We start from the raw sequence: 17,240 nt of genomic DNA on the forward strand, positions 1-17,240 counted from the left end.
CTAATTATTTTTACAAGTTCAAATAAATCCTGAAGAACCCAACATCAATTAGACATTCAAGCCCATGATGAGGGATGCAACTGTTCATGGGATCTAGATGTGGGAGGGTTTGGATACCAAACTTGTAAAATGTTCTTTTAAAAGTCAACTTTAAACATCTGCACAAATTCCCGACATGCAATAATACTGCACCTCAGATCAAAAACTGCATTAAAGGCATCAATAAATTACAGTTTTTAAAGGGGAACATTATCACCAGACCTATGTAAGCGTCAATATATACCTTGATGTTGCAGAAAAAAGACCATATATTTTTTTTAACCGATTTCCGAACTCTAAATGGGTGAATTTTGGCGAATTAAACGCCTTTCTAATATTTGCTCTCGGAGCGATGACGTCCCAACGTGACGTCACATCGGGAAGCAATCCGCCATTTTCTCAAACATCGAGTCAAATCAGCTCTGTTATTTTCCGTTTTTTCGACTGTTTTCCGTACCTTGGAGACATCATGCCTCGTTGGTGTGTTGTCGAAGGGTGTAACAACACGAACAGGGACGGATTCAAGTTGCACCAGTGGCCCAAAGATGCGAAAGTGGCAAGAAATTGGACGTTTGTTCCGCACACTTTACCGACGAAAGCTATGCTACGACAGAGATGGCAAGAATGTGTGGATATCCTGCGACACTCAAAGCAGATGCATTTCCAACGATAAAGTCAAAGAAATCTGCCGCCAGACCCCCATTGAATCTGCCGGAGTGTGTGAGCAATTCAGGGACAAAGGACCTCGCTAGCACGGCAAGCAATGGCGGCAGTTTGTTCCCGCAGACGAGCGAGCTAAACCCCCTGGATGTCTTGGCTCACACCGTCCCTTATGCCACCGAAGATGATCAAGAGAAGAATATCGACCCTAGCTTCCCTGGCCTGCTGACATCAACTCCAAAACTGGACAGATCAGCTTTCAGGAAAAGAGAGCGGATGAGGGTATGTCTACAGAATATATTAATTGATGAAAATTGGGCTGTCTGCACTCTCAAAGTGCATGTTGTTGCCAAATGTATTTCATATGCTGTAAACCTAGTTCATAGTTGTTAGTTTCCTTTAATGCCAAACAAACACATACCAATCGTTGGTTAGAAGGCGATCGCCGAATTCGTCCTCGCTTTCTCCCGTGTCGCTGGCTGTCGTGTCGTTTTCGTCGTTTTCGCTTGCATACGGTTCAAACCGATATGGCTCAATAGCTTCAGTTTCTTCTTCAATTTCGTTTTCGCTACCTGCCTCCACACTACAACCATCCGTTTCAATACATGCGTAATCTGTTGAATCGCTTAAGCCGCTGAAATCCGAGTCTGAATCAGAGCTAATGTCGCTATAGCTTGCTGTTCTATGCGCCATGTTTGTTTGTGTTGGCTTCACTATGTGACGTGATGGGTAACATTTTGAAAAAAACTTCGAAAAATAAAATAAGCCACTGGGAACTGATTTTTAATGGTTTTAACCCTTCTGAAATTGTGATAATGTTCTCCTTTAAATCCTCCCTTTCTCTTCCTTGATTGCTGTGGCACTCCATGAGAAGTTATCACCTAGCACTCCCAATCGGGTTTTTCTCCCTCACAGGATGCGTGCCACGTCCTTCGGGCTCTCGCTGTTTAATAATGAATGGTTGTCTGGTGGGCAGTCTTCCATGTGTCTGTCTCGTGTAGTCTCCACAGTCCCTGGGGTAGGAGCTGTTGTGATGGACACTTTGGAGTAGGCTCCTGACAGATGGCTGCCCCACAGAGTCAGGTTCAAGTGGCCTGCTGACCCCACAGTTCCACAGGCTCATTAAATATGTGCATCGCACATGTGGTTTTTACACCAAGTCGGTTACATAGTGATACTGAGGCTATTTGATGATTATCCATTGCTCCGTAGCCAAGTGCCTTTTTAAAGACGAGCAGTGTTTCCCCCAGAAAATGTGTTAGTGTTGACTCTCCAGGGGGAGGGGACCGGGGAAAGGGGTGGGTGGGTGGGTGTAAGGATCGGTGTAACTCATCACGTCTACACCTCGTCGCTGCCACCACAGCCTGGGGGGGCAATAGACTACAGACTGCGGTGAAGTAGGCCGGCTTCATCGCGTGAAGAACCCTACAACTTTTGGTAGTTTTTTTGCTGAATGGCGATATACATCTCTGTTTTCTGTAAAGTAAAAACAAAACAGTCCTAGTTACTTGAGGCTTACAAAGTAAGTAAGCGTTTGCAATAAGCGTTTCAAAAAAAGAGTTTGAAGGGGAGCCACATGCTGACATATGCTCAACTCATCATGCTTAATTTATTACAGCATTTGGGAAGCCTGTAGTTGATTTGTATTATGTAAATGTTATATTTTTATCAACATGTGATAGCAGGGACCCTGCCATTCAAAACTAGGCTGCTACATTACCGTATTTTTCGGAGTGTAAGTCGCACCGGAGTATAAGTCGCACCTGCCGAAAATGCATAATAAAGAAGGAAAAAAACGTATATAAGTCGAACTGGAGCCCGGCCAAACTATGAAAAAAACTGCGACTTATAGTCCGAAAAATACGGTACTAATGATTAATGTAACTATAGCTGAAAAAATAGTACAATAGCAACACCATGGAGTTCATGTAGGCTTTATGATGCAGTTACATTATTATATCAACTATCAGACAGAATCTCTTCATTTAACATAATGTCCTTTTTTGCTGCTTCAACACAGCTCAATCAACACAGAAAAAGGTAAAGTGAAATAACTTAGTTGTTAACTGTAGGTCAATAATGCTTGTCCTTCTCTCAGACAGACACACGCGCACGGACGCACAACGCACAGTGAGCTAACGTTACGCTAAAAGCTAATTAGCCTTCACCTCAAGGACTGCGTGCGAGCTGAGCTGCCGCTTATGTTTCTAGAACGTCAACGGGCTCATAGTGATGTTACTAGTAGTTGACTTGGAAGTGTTTATTATAATTTGGGGAGAGTCCGCTGCCTTATGCTCACCTGCTAAACACCTTTCTGCTCATCCCACCGTCTCTCTTCTCTGCCTGTGCCGTGAGCACTGACTCCATGCGCTCTGAATACGCACTGCTGATTGGCTGTTGACGCTCTGTTTGTAACCAATCAGATGGTTCTGTGGGTGGGACAATGCTGGGTGCTGCAGAGACGTACTGACAGAGGCAGAACTAAGCGGAGCAGCTTTTTAAGACTTTAGTTTAGGCGGTGGCTCTTTGTTGTTAAGGCGGCCGCCTTAACAACAAAGCGCTGCGGGAAACCCTGACTAGCGTTAGGACAAAATGTTAAATGAAAAAGGTTAAAGTCAGTAGACTGAAAGTAAGAGAGTGCAACCTCGATTTACCAACCCCTCTATTTGTCAGCTTTTCTGTTTGCGAACCTTTAGATCGAGCCAAATCTGTGCGCATACGCTTCATTCATTCATGTTTGGTGCTGCTGGAAGCTTCAGGACGCTGCCATTTTTAAGAGGCGGAGCCCGTTATGTCACATCCTGTTTACTCTTCAGTGATTCAGTGTGTTTCTTTTCTCGCCATTCACCAAGTTCCGTCCCTTTTGTTGCTCAACATGGGTCCAAAAAAGCCAAGAAAACATCCTGGAAAGAAGGAGGGATTTGCTGTGGACTTAGAAAGGACTATTTGCGAGGAGTACGCCAATGCCTGGCAAATATGGATGAAACACTTCCACAATTGCAATGTTGCATATAAGAAATATGTTTATATGATTGGTAACTTTACCAAAGGGATAAAACAAGGTTGGAAAAACTGTCGCTGGTGTGGATAGATGACGAGCAGCTAGCAGGTGATGGCATTTCTGAGGCTATTATTTGTGAGAAGGCTCGCCATTTATATTATGACTTGATGTCCAGAGGTGACAATGCTGGAACCAGGACGAAAAACAATTTAAGGCGAGCCATAGGTGGTTCCAAAAAATTACAAAGAGGACCGGCATTCACATTGTGGTGCGGCATGGCGAGAGTGCTAGCTCCGACAAAGCACTTGTGGAGGAGTTGGTGTTTTATTTGATCTTTTATCTATACATATTAGTGTGCAATATGTAATTTCCCTATTGTGGGATGAATAAAAGTCTATCCTATCCTATCAAACACTTTAAGGATTTTATCGGCGAAGGGAGCTTTTTACCGCAGCAAGTCTTTAATTGTGATGAGATCAATTTTTTGGGAAAAAAATGCCAGAGTGGACTTATACAACAGCGAAGGAGAAGGCACGGATGAAGGACCGCCTCGCACTGGTAGCGTGTGCTAATGCTAGCGGTGACTGTGAGGTGAAGCCACTGCTCGTTTATCACTCCCAAACTCCGAGAACGTAAAAAAAAACACAAATATTCGCCAGCACACTTTTTTTTTTTTTTTTTTTTAATTGTTAAAAGAAAAAAACCCACAAATATTCGCCAGCACACAAAAATGATGTTCCTTTTTTTATTTTTTTATTGGAGCAACATGGTTAATGTTTTGGAGAGCAGCAAAGGGACTTTTGTTGTGTGCGTGCATTGACAGTTTAGCTTGCTGTTGTTGTCGTTTGGATAGAAAATAGATTGTTTGATTTTGTGTGTGTGTGTGTGTGTGTGTGTGTGTGTGTGTGTGTGTGTGTGTGTGTGTGTGTGTGTGTGTGTGTGTGTGTGTGTGTGTGTGTGTGTGTGTGTGTGTGTGTGTGTGTGTGTGTGTGTGTGTGTGTGTGTGTGTGTGTGTGTGTGTGTGTGTGTGTGTGTGTGTGTGTGTGTGTGTGTACACATAGTATATGTCTTCAAACTGCATTTTTTTTTTTTACTAAACTATGGACTTTTGTTGAGCCTACAACCAATTATTCACGTTTACATTGCTTCTTATTCGGAACTCTGCTTCACTATACCAGCTTTTGGTTTGTAAATCGAGATACATAAGTAGTCATTGTTGTGGTCCCAAGTAGGGATGTCCCGATCCAGGTTTTTGCACTTCCGATCCGATACCGATATTGTTTTTGCACTTCCGATCCGATACCGATACTGACCGATACTGGCCTATCCGAGCATGTATTAAAGTTTAAAGTTATTTAGCCTACTTAGTTGTCAGAATCATGTTGAAAAGGGTTTTAGTACTCTTGATAACAACTAGCCAGCTAAATTAGGGGAGTTTGAATAATACACAATGGTTGGTAACAAGAAACTGACCTGTTTATTCAAGGATAAACACAAAATAGACAAAATTATACATGACAAACAGAAATGGCATCATTGAAACTAGGGCTGGGCGATATGGCCTTTTTTTAATATTGCGATGTTTTAAGGCCATATTGCGATACACGATATATATTTCGATATTTTGCCTCAGCCTTGAATGAACACTTGATGCATATAATCACAGCAGTATGATGATTCTATGTGTTTTGATTGATTGATTGAGACTTTTATTAGTAGGTTGCACAGTGAAGTACATATTCCGTACAATTGACCACGAAATGGTAACACCCGAATAAGTTTTCCAACTTGTTTAAGTCGGGGTCCACTTAAATTGATTCATGATACAGATATATACTATCAGATATATACTATCATCATAATACAGTCATCACACAAGATAATCACATTGAATTATTTACATTATTTATAATCCAGGGTGTGGAGGGGGGCGCCGGATGTAAGTGTCAAAAAGACAGCCAAAAGAGTTTGATATGAGAATAAATCTAAAGTTAAAATATAGGGTAGAAATGCACCCATTTGCAGGAAATGTAGTCTTGATTTTCAAAATTTTCTTTCAAGGCTTGCATGTCTACATTAAAACATTCTTCTTCATACTGCATTAATATATGCTACTTTTAAACTTTCATGCAGAGAAGGAAATCACAACTAAAAAAATCACTAATTTTTTCATACGGTGTTGATCTGGAAATGTTTGCCTCTGCATTTTGATGGTGTGGACGTGTGGCACCGAATGGAGATAAGCGTATCGACAGACGTTACAATATTTGAACAATGATGACGAAAACTGTTTTCTCTGTCGTGTCCGTATGTCGAAAATTGTTATGCGCTTATTTTTTTATTTGATTTTGTGCGTGGCATATAATTGCTATGCGCAGAGGACGTTTAAACAGTGCGCAATTGCACAAGCGCGCACCTTAGAGAGAACATTGGTCACACGGCTGCGCTAGCATCACAGCTAACGTTAGCCATGCTGCTACCTCTCTGCTGGGAGATGACGTGACAGTATGTGACGTATGACGTGACAGTATGTGACGTATGACGTGACAGTATGTGACGTGTGTAAGAAGGTGCGCTTGCTCTCTGTGAGAGGGAGACACAGAAAAGAGTGAGAAGAGCCTGTCGTGTAATGCCAGCAGCTAAAAGCAACTGCGTTAGAATCCACAGACGTGTGGATGTGTTGGTGTGCTGGAAAATGCGGAACGGAAATTAGGGAGCAGCAGAAAAGTGGAATGTATTATTTAAATAGGTGCGTTGGAAAACACGGAGCGGAGTTTTTTTTTTTAAACGATCTGGATCGGCATTTTCCCATGCCTTGCTGATACGCATTTTTTGGCAAATATTGGCGGCCGATCCGATCCAAATATCGGATCGGGACATCCCTAGTCCCAAGTTCTGCCTGGGACTTTGTTGTTGTAAAGAACAATGTTTAAGTCAATGCATATAAAAACAAATGTTTTTATTTTGCCTTTTTTCCCCAACTAGTCTTCCAATACCCAAGGACCTCTTGCTGAAGGCCAAGCGGGACGGCTTTTCGGACCGACAGCTCGGTCAGATTTTAGGCACTAATGAGGGAGAAGCTCGACAGATGAGGCTCAGTCATGGTGTCAGACCCTGGGTCAAGCAGGTGAGAAACACTTGGGCTATTCTTGTGCGGGCCACTTGATCACACGCCCATAAATAAGACGGACGGTTTGAAAATACTTGCAAGTCAAGTCGGACTTGAAAGTGAGAGCTAGGTTGATCTATTCCTTTTTAAGCCTGTCGGATTCTTTCAAAAACTTTCAGAATCAATTGAACAGGCTGTGTAAATAGTCACAATATTCTGAGAGTAAAAGCTATAGTTTACTAATGCTGGTATCCACAAATGTATAAAACATTCTGTTTTGGTTTATAATAATGCTTCTTAATACAATGAACTTCACAGATCGATACACTGGCAGCAGAGTATCCTGCTATAACCAACTACCTGTACTGCACCTACCATGGGCTGGTAAGTACTTAAAGAAACATTCGTAGTGTCAGGTTCAAACACTGATGACATCTATTAAACGGGACAAGAAGCAAAGAATCAAACAGACATAATTCTATTTGGCTCAATTTGAGGAGAGACGTCTGGGCTGTACTCTTGTACAGTCTCCACTACGCTCTGGCAAAAGATTGTACGTCACCTCTTTTATTTGGACTTTCCCTGATTACATGGCAAAAGCTGTTTCTAAGGGACGTGGGTCGTAAACAGCCATCGCCTTTGGTTACAGAACAGTTCAAAGAAAAGGTCGTAAAAGAGTTCACAGAAAAGGTCGTAAAACAGTTCACAGAAAAGGTCGCCTTGAGGGAGGTCAGGCCCTGCTTCCTCTTCGCTTTGTAGTTCTTGGGTCAAGACAATATCTTTCTGTTGATTACAATACATGAAAGAAACAGAACACCTTCATGTTGCTTCCCATCCTACACAGTGGCGTTTTACAAACCTTTTGATTGGTAGGATTAAAGACAGCTTTTGTCCTCTCGCCGGGAACTCAATGTAACACAAAGTTTTGTGATAACTTAGATACAATTATTCTAACACGTAGTACCTCCACTTACAAGCTAAATGACTTTTATGACGGAGCTCTTTACTCGGAACACTAGTATATCCAATGAAATCAATTTTTAAAAAATCTGAACAATTTTAACATGTAACGATACCTTTTTAAAGATAAAAACTAACTTTTGGATAAGAAATATTGTATAAAAACAATAGAATGTACTGCAAACAACTACCGTATTTTTCGGACTATAGAGCACACCCGTATATAAGCCACACCCACTAAATTTTAACAGAAATAACTATTCTTCCATATATTAGCCGCACCAGACTATAAGCCGCAGATATATACGTTGTGAAATGAGTTATTTACACAGAAATATTCTGTAAATGTTTATTTACATACCTTCATTGTTTCTAAATTGTGTCTGTTACACGGCAGTAAAACGGCTGATCAAACAAAACAGAAGTCATGGTCATGGACCCACTAGCTGCTCAAGCTAGCTCTCCAATCAGCTAAACAGACTCAATAACTCCACGGTGACGTTTTGGTGAATTTACTGAGGAAATTTGTGAAAGTGAAACAATACAAAAAGAATGTTATTGTAAGTTAATAATACTAACACAGACGCTCATAAACGTGTTTGCATGGTAGCTAATGCTAAAGACGCTAGGTTGATTGTGTTACGATAGCACGTACAAATATGCATGAAAGCACTCCTACAGACTTCACGCATGGGACGGTTTAGTAAGTAAGAATAGTTTTAGTTATATTGTAAAACTTACAAACATTGCTTGGAGTGATAAATGAAGAATCCATTGGAGTAGACACGCTACGGACAATTGGAAGACGGAACGACACTTCTCCTCCCGGTGAAAGCTCCAAACAGAAGGGCACTAATAACGCACCTACTTAGTGCCTGTTTTTTTTTGTTTTTGTTTTTTTTACTATTTGACAGCAAAGAAAAATCCATAAATTAGCTGCACCATTTTATAAGCAGCAGAGCTCAAAGCGTAGACAAAAAGGAGCGGCTTATAGTCCGGATATTACGGTTTATTAGTTTTATGATGTAATGTATTGATAATGTACAGCATGTACCTTTTGAGAGTGGACTCCTACGCTAGCTGCTTCTCCGTCAAACACACCATCAGCAGCTTTTTCATATTTTCACGGACAAATGTCCACCGTTTGGATATTACTTTAACATCCATTCTATTCAGTATGATGCAGAGTAGCAGTGATACGCTCAAATTGCTGTGCTAAGTCGTGTTTTTGATGATTCCCTTCTTTAATTCTATAAATACCATCCACTTCTTCCTCTCAGCACTGTCCTTCACACTCACTTTCTTCCTTACCATGCTTGGGAAAAACAAATTTGTCTGTGTGTTGCCATAAGCTAATAATGCTAGCGAGCAAGACCAGGTGGCGGATCTTACGGCGTTTTCTGTAATAATAATAACAATGGCGGCGATGCGTGAAACTTAAACATTTGCTTGTAATTTGAAGTATAACAATTAGTCGGTCAAAACACTCGCTCCTAAGTGAAGGTACCACTTTATGCACATCATTGTGTTTTGAAGTAAAGCATTAACTAATGTGTGTTTTTTGTCCAATTCAATAGGAGCACGACCTGGATTTTAAAGACCACGGAATTATGGTTCTTGGTTGTGGGCCCTATCACATTGGTGAGTTCCACACTGACACTTATCACAGTTATGAATCTTTTTCGTGTGTGTGTGTGTGTGTGTGTGTGTGTGTGTGTGTGTGTGTGTGTGTGTGTGTGTGTATATATATATATATATATATATATATGTATATATATATATATATATGTATATATATATATATATATATATATATATATATATATATGTGTATATATATATATGTATACATATGTATATATATATATATATATATTGTTTTAATTTGGTTTCTGTAGGAAGACAAACATGACACAAACCTTCCTAATTGTTAGAAATCCCACTGTTTGTATTAAACACGCTTCACTGATGAGAGTATTTGGCAAGCGCCGTTTTATTCTACAAACCCCGTTTCCATATGAGTTGGGAAATTGTGTTAGATGTAAATATAAACGGAATACAATTATTTGCAAATCCTTTTCAACCCATATTCAGTTGAATATGCTACAAAGACAACATATTTGATGTTCAAGCTGATAAACATTTTTTTTTTTTTTGCAAATAATCATTAACTTTAGAATTTGATGCCAGCAACACGTGACAAAGAAGTTGGGAAAGGTGGTAATAAATACTGATAAAGTTGAGGAATGCTCATCAAACACTTATTTGGAACATCCCACAGGTGAACAGGCAAATTGGGAACAGGTGGGTGCCATGATTGGGTATAAAAGTAGATTCCATGAAATGCTCAGTCATTCACAAACAAGGAGGGGCGAGGGTCACCACTTTGTCAACAAATGCATTTGTTGAACAGTTTAAGAAAAACCTTCCTCAACCAGCTATTGCAAGGAATTTAGGGATTTCACCATCTACGGTCCGTAATATCATCAAAGGGTTCAGAGAATCTGGAGAAATCACTGCACGTAAGCAGCTAAGTCCCTGACCTTCGATCTCTCAGGCTGTACTGCATCAACAAGCGACATCAGTGTGTAAAGGATATCACCACATGGGCTCAGGAACACTTCAGAAACCCACTGTCAGTAACTACAGTTGGTCGCTACATCTGTAAGTGCAAGTTAAAACTCTCCTATGCAAAACAAAAACCGTTTATCAACAACACCCAGAAACGCCGCCGGCTTCGCTGGGCCTGAGCTCATCTAAGATGGACAAGTGGAAAAGTGTTCTGTGGTCTGACAAGTCCACATTTCAAATTGTTTTTGGAAACTGTGGGCGTCGTGTCCTCCGGACCAAAGAGGAAAAGAACCATCCGGATTGTTATAAGCGCAAAGTTGAAAAGCCAGCATTTGTGATGGTATGGGGGTGTATTAGTGCCCAAGACATGGGTAACTTACACATCTGTGAAGGCGCCATTAATGCTGAAAGGTACATACAGGTTTTGGAGCAACATATGTTGCCATCCAAGCAACGTTACCATGGACGCCCCTGCTTATTTCAGCAAGACAATGCCAAGCCACGTGTTACATCAACGTGGCTTCATAGTAAAAGAGTGTGGGTACTAGACTGGCCTGCCTGTAGTCCAGACCTGTCTCCCATTGAAAATGTGTGGCGCATTATGAAGCCTAAAATACCACAACGGAGACCCCCGTACTGTTGAACAACTTAAGCTGTACATCAAGCAAGAATGGCAAAGAATTCCACCTGAGAAGCTTCAAAAATGTGTCTCCTGAGTTCCCAAAAGTTTACTGAGTGTTGTTAAAAGGAAAGGCCATGTAACACAGTGGTGAACATGCTCTTTCCCAACTACTTTGGCATGTGTTGCAGCCATAAAATTCTAAGTTAATTATTATTTGCAAAAAAAAAAAAAAGTTTGATTTTGAACATCAAATATCTTGTCTTTGTAGTGCATTCAATTGAATATGGGTTGAAAAGGATTTGCAAATCATTGTATTCCGTTTATATTTACAGACAACACAATTTCCCAACTCATATGGAAACAGGGTTTGTACTAATTTTGGCGGTCCTTGAACTCACCGTAGTTTGTTTACATGTACAACTTTCTCCGACGCTGCCACAGAGATGTGTTTTATGCCACTCCTTCTTTGTCTCATTTTGTCCACCAAACGTTTTATGCTGTGCGTGAATGCACAAAGGTGAGCTTTGTCGATGTTATTGACTTGTGTGGAGTGCGAATCAGACGTATTTGGTCAGTGCATGACTGCAAGCTAATACATGCTAACATGCTTTTTAGACTAGCTGTATGTACATATTGCATTAGTATGCCTCGTTTGTAGCTATATTTGAGCTAAATTAATTTCCTTTACTTACCTCCTTTGTGTATTTAATTTATATTTGCATGTCAAAGACATGCACATGGGGATAGGTTGATTGGCAACACTAAATTGGCCCTAGTGTGTGAATGTTGTCTGTCTATCTTTGTTGGCCCTGCGATGAGGTGGCGACTTGTCCAGGGTGTACCCCGCTACCCTGAAAGGGACAAGCGGTAGAAAATGGATGGATAGATGTCTCATGACACATTATCTTGATGTGATATTGGCTGCATTTCTCATAGTTGTTTGTGTGCCATGTTGTTCCAGACCACAGCAAACATTACCCAGCTTGCAAAGAGCATTATAACTCTTATATAAGACTTATTGAAGTCATTTTGATAGTAGACTAATATAGACTCTTACATCATGTGTTGTCTTCATTATAACACTTATATAAGAATTTTAGTCATTTTGATAGTAGGCTAATATAGCTAATATAGACTCTTACATCATGTGTTGTCGTCATTGTAACACTTACATTAGCCTACTATCAAAATGACTTTAAAAGTCTTAAGTGTTATAATGAAGACAACACATGATGTAAGTGTCTATATTAGCCTATCAAAATGACTTTAAGTCTTATATAACTAATATAGACACACCATTATAACACTTATATAAGACTTTTAAAGTCATTTTGATAGTAAGCTAATATAGCTATTATAGACACTTACATCATGTGTTGCCTTCATTATAACACTTATATAAGACTTTTAAAGTCATTTTGATAGTAGGCTAATATAGCTAATATAGACACTTACCTCATGTGTTGCCTTCATTATAACACTTATATAAGACTTTTAAAGTCATTTTGATAGTAGGCTAATATAGCTAATATAGACACTTACCTCATGTGTTGCCTTCATTATAACACTTATATACGACTTTTAAAGTCATTTTGATAGTAGGCTAATATAGCTAATATAGACTCTTGCATCATGTGTTGTCTTCATTGTAACACTTACATTAGCCTACTATCAAAATGACTTTAAAAGTCTTAAGTGTTATAATGAAGACAACACATGATGTAAGTGTCTATATTAGCCTATCAAAATGACTTTAAGTCTTATATAACTAATATAGACACACCATTATAACACTTATATACGACTTTTAAAGTCATTTTGATAGTAGGCTAATATATCTAATATAGACTCTTGCATCATGTGTTGTCTTCATTATAACACTTATATTAGCCTACTGTCAAAATGACTTAAATAGTCTTATAAATGTTACAATGAAGACAACACATGTCTATATTAGCCTACTATCAAAATTACTTTAAGTCTTATAACTAATATAGACACACTTCATTACAACACTTGTATAAGACTTTTAAAGTAATTTTAATAGTAGGCTAATATAGACACTTGCATCATGTTGTCTTCATTATAACACTTATATAAGACTTTTAAAGTAATTTTGATAGTAGGCTAATATAGCTAATATAGACACTTACATCATGTGTTGTCTTCATTATAACACTTATATAAGACTTTTAAAGTCATTTTGTTAGTAGGCTAACATAACTAATATAGACACTTACATCATGTGTTGTCTTCATTATAACACTTATATAAGAATTTTAGTCATTTTGATAGTAGGCTAATAGACACTTGCATCATGTGTTGCCTTCACTATAAGACTTTGTCATTTTGATAGTAGGCTAATATAGACACTTACATCATGTGTTGTCTTCATTATAACACTTATATTAGCCTACTGTCAAAATGACTTAAAAAGTCTTATATAAGTGTTATAATGAAGGCAACACATGATGTAAGTGTCTATATTAGCTATATTAGCCTACTGTCAAAATTACTTAAAAAGTCTTATATAAGTGTTACAATGAAGATAACACGTGTCTATATTAGCCTACTATCAAAATTACTTTAAGTCTTATAACTAATATAGACACACTTCATTATAACACTTGTATAAGACTTTTAAAGTAATTTGGATAGTAGGCTAAAATAGCTAATATAGACACTTACACCATGTGTTGCCTTCATTATAACACTTATATAAGACTTAAAGTAATTTTGATAGTAGGCTAATATAGCTAACATAGACATGTACACTGTATTGCCTTCATTGTAACACTTATATCCATCCATCCATTTTCTATAAGACTTTTAAAGTAATTTTGATAGTAGACTAATATAGACACTTACATCATGTTGCCTTCATTATAACACTTATATAAGACCTTTAGTCATTTTGATAGTAGACTACAATAGCTAATATAGACTCTTGCATCATGTTATCTTCATTGTAACACTTACATTAGCCTACTATCAAAATGACTTTAGAAGTCTTAAATGTTTATAATGAAGACAACACATGATGTAAGTGTCTATATTAGCCTATCAAAATGACTTTAAAAGTCTTATAACAAATATAGATACACTTCATTATATCACTTATATAAGACTTAAAGTAATTTTGATAGTAAGCTAATATAGCTTATAGAAATACTTACCTCATGTGTTGCCTTCACTACAACACTTATATCAGACTTTACATTTTTTGCGACTCCAGACTTTTTTTTTGTATTTTTGGTGCAATATCAACATTTTGCCTTACCAATCCCTGTCTTAAATGCTCGCCCTCCACATATGTTTTTGTCCATGTTGCATGTGTGTATTTGCAAAGATAGAAACCGCAGGGTGCATTCACAGTCCCCTAAACTCTGGCGTGCAGCGTGCAGTTTCTTTGCTTCGTTCTACGCGTCAGCAGGAATAACAAGTGGATGATGTACTCTGGCCACCAGGTAGCAGTGTCGAGTTCGACTGGTGTGCGGTTTCAAGCATCCGATCCTTGAGACAGATGGGCAAGAAGACGGTCGTAGTCAACCACAACCCCGAGACGGTGAGCACGGATTTCGACGAATGTGACCGCCTCTACTTTGAAGAGCTGACCCTGGAGCGCGTACTGGACATCAGCCAGCAGGAGGTCAGCATGCATCCAACATTTTTATGTGACTCTAAATATCATTCTCAGATTCCTGGTGCTGCTCTTCCACTAAGAACTGCTGGACGGTTCAGCTATCCACTTTTTAAAATGTTATACGTATGACTTCCACATACTTGAGGAAGTCATCATTCTAGCAGCAGAGTGGTTCACTCCCCAGCTGCTTTACTTTTAATATAATAATCTTAGTTTCTATTTTTTAGTTTTTTTACAACCTTCAAGCAAATGAGCTGATTCAATCGATTAAATCGCTGATTGCTCCGTGAACTCACAAACTGCCTTTTGCTGAGCCATATGGTGCAACGTCACACAAGCTTCAAGGTGAATCATTCTCGTTCGAAACCTAAAACAATCGTTTTCCTTTCCTCGATGCTTTTGTAACCTGTAGGTTTCAAGTTGGACTTAAATGATGAAGCGCTGCCTAAGGACTGCCTAAGAAAATTAGAATATTGTGATAAAGTCCTTTTATTTTCTGTAATGCAACCAAAAACATGAAAATGTCATACATTCTGGATTCATTACACCCATCCATCTTCTTCCGCTTATCCGAGGTAGGGTCGCGGGGGCAGCAGCCTAAGCAGGGAAGCCCAGACTTCCCTCTCCCCAGCCACTTCGTCCAGCTCTTCCTGTGGGACCCCGAGGTGTTCCCAGGCCAGTTACATCAACGTGTCCTGGGTCTTCCCCGCGGCCTCCTACCGGTCGTACGTGCCCTAAACACCTCTCTAGGGAGGCGTTCGGGTGGCATCCTGACCAGATGCCCGAACCACCTCATCTGGCTCCTCTCGATGTGGAGGAGCAGCGGCTTTACTTTGAGCTCCCCCCGGATGGCAGAGCTTCTCACCCTATCTCTAAGGGAGAGCCCCGCCACCCGGCGGAGGAAACTCATTTCGGCCGCTTGTACCCGTGATCTTGTCCTTTCGGTCATAACCCAAAGTTCACGACCATAGGTGAGGATGGGAACGTAGATCGACCGGTAAATTGAGAGCTTTGCCTTCCGGCTCAGCTCCTTCTTCACCACAACGGATCGATACAGCGTCCGCATTACTGAAGACACCGCACCGATCCGCCTGTCGATCTCACCATCCACTAAATCGTTTATCAACAACACCCAGAAACGCCGTCGGCTTCGCTGGGCCTGAGCTCATCTAAGATGGACTGATACAAAGTGGAAAAGTGTTCTGTGGTCTGACGAGTCCACATTTCAAATTGTTTTTGGAAACTGTGGACGTCGTGTCCTCTGGACCAAAGAGGAAAAGAACCATCCAGATTGTTATAGGCGTAAAGTGTAAAAGCCAGCATGTGTGATGGTATGGGGGTGTATTAGTGCCCAAGACATGAGTAACTTACACATCTGTGAAGGCGCCATTAATGCTGAAAGGTACATGCAGGTTTTGGAGCAACATATGTTACCATCCAAGCAACGTTACCATGGACGCCCCTGCTTATTTCAGCAAGACAATGCCAAGCCACGTGTTACATCAACGTGGCTTCATAGTAAAAGAGTGCGGGTACTAGACTGGCCTGCCTGTAGTCCAGACCTGTCTCCCATTGAAAATGTGTGGTGCATTATGAAGCCTAAAATACCACAACGGAGACACCCGGACTGTTGAACAACTTAAGCTGTACATCAAGCAAGAATGGGAAATAATTCCACCTGAGAAGCTTCAAAAATGTCTCCTCAGTTCCCAAACGTTTACTGAGTGTTGTTAAAAGGAAAGGCCATGTAACACAGTGGTGAACATGCCCTTTCCCAACTACTTTGGCACGTGTTGCAGCCATGAAATTCTAAGTTGATTATTATTTGCAAAAAAAATAAAAAATGTTTATCAGTTTGAACATCAAATATGTTGTCTTTGTAGCATATTCAACTGAATATGGGTTGAAAATGATTTGCAAATCATTGTATTCCGTTTATATTTACATCTAACACAATTTCCCAACTCATATGGAAACGGGATTTGTATATACTCCGATGATTATCTTGTGTGATGACTGTATTATGCTGATAGTATATATTTGTACCATGAATTGATTAACGTGGACCCCGACTTAACAAGTTGAAAAACTTATTCGGGTGTTACCATTTAGTGGTCAATTGTATGGAATATGTACTGTACTGTGCAATCTACTAATAAGTCTCAATCAATCAATTAAGGAGTTATCCGGCTTGATGTAGACGGGGCCTAAAGCACGCCACATCCTTCCATCGCCCCAGGGGGGTTGAAGCGGAGGCAAATGGGTGGGGGTGTGTGGTGTATGTGCTTGTGTGTGCACGTGTGCGCCCGTGTCTGTGTTTGTAAGAGATAGAGAAAGATGTAGATAGATACATATGGCATTAGAGCATGGAGATAAACTCCGGCCAGGGAGCAAGCCCATGAATAATGAAGGGATATTCAAGGATCTACCTGCCGTTGCCATGGAAACCGCTCCATACGCAAGACTGGAATATAAACTGTTGATATAAGAGCAGGAACACACACACACACGCTTCTTCAGTGATAAACTAAACCCAGAGGACAGTTTAGATCAAGGGTGTCCAAAGGTTTTCCACTGAAGGCCACAGACTGAAAAATGAAAGCATGCGTGGGCCATTTTGATATTTTTCATTCTC

The 17,240-nt window shown here is 39.9% G+C and overlaps 1 protein-coding gene across 1 annotated transcript in view; it reads left to right on the forward strand.

Annotated features, from left to right (window-relative positions):
• cps1 (carbamoyl-phosphate synthase 1, mitochondrial) overlaps nt 1–17,240 on the forward strand; it is a 177,174-nt gene that overhangs the window by 74,697 nt on the left and 85,237 nt on the right. Inside the window, exons 22-25 of the mRNA XM_061971724.2 lie at nt 6,686–6,827; nt 7,128–7,193; nt 9,347–9,410; nt 14,430–14,611. Of these exons, the coding sequence (XP_061827708.1) occupies nt 6,686–6,827; nt 7,128–7,193; nt 9,347–9,410; nt 14,430–14,611 (454 nt within the window). The remainder of the gene's footprint in view (nt 1–6,685; nt 6,828–7,127; nt 7,194–9,346; nt 9,411–14,429; nt 14,612–17,240) is intronic.

The sequence above is a fragment of the Nerophis lumbriciformis genome, linkage group LG13 (assembly GCF_033978685.3).
Source record: "Nerophis lumbriciformis linkage group LG13, RoL_Nlum_v2.1, whole genome shotgun sequence".
Taxonomy (NCBI): Eukaryota; Metazoa; Chordata; class Actinopteri; order Syngnathiformes; family Syngnathidae; genus Nerophis; species Nerophis lumbriciformis.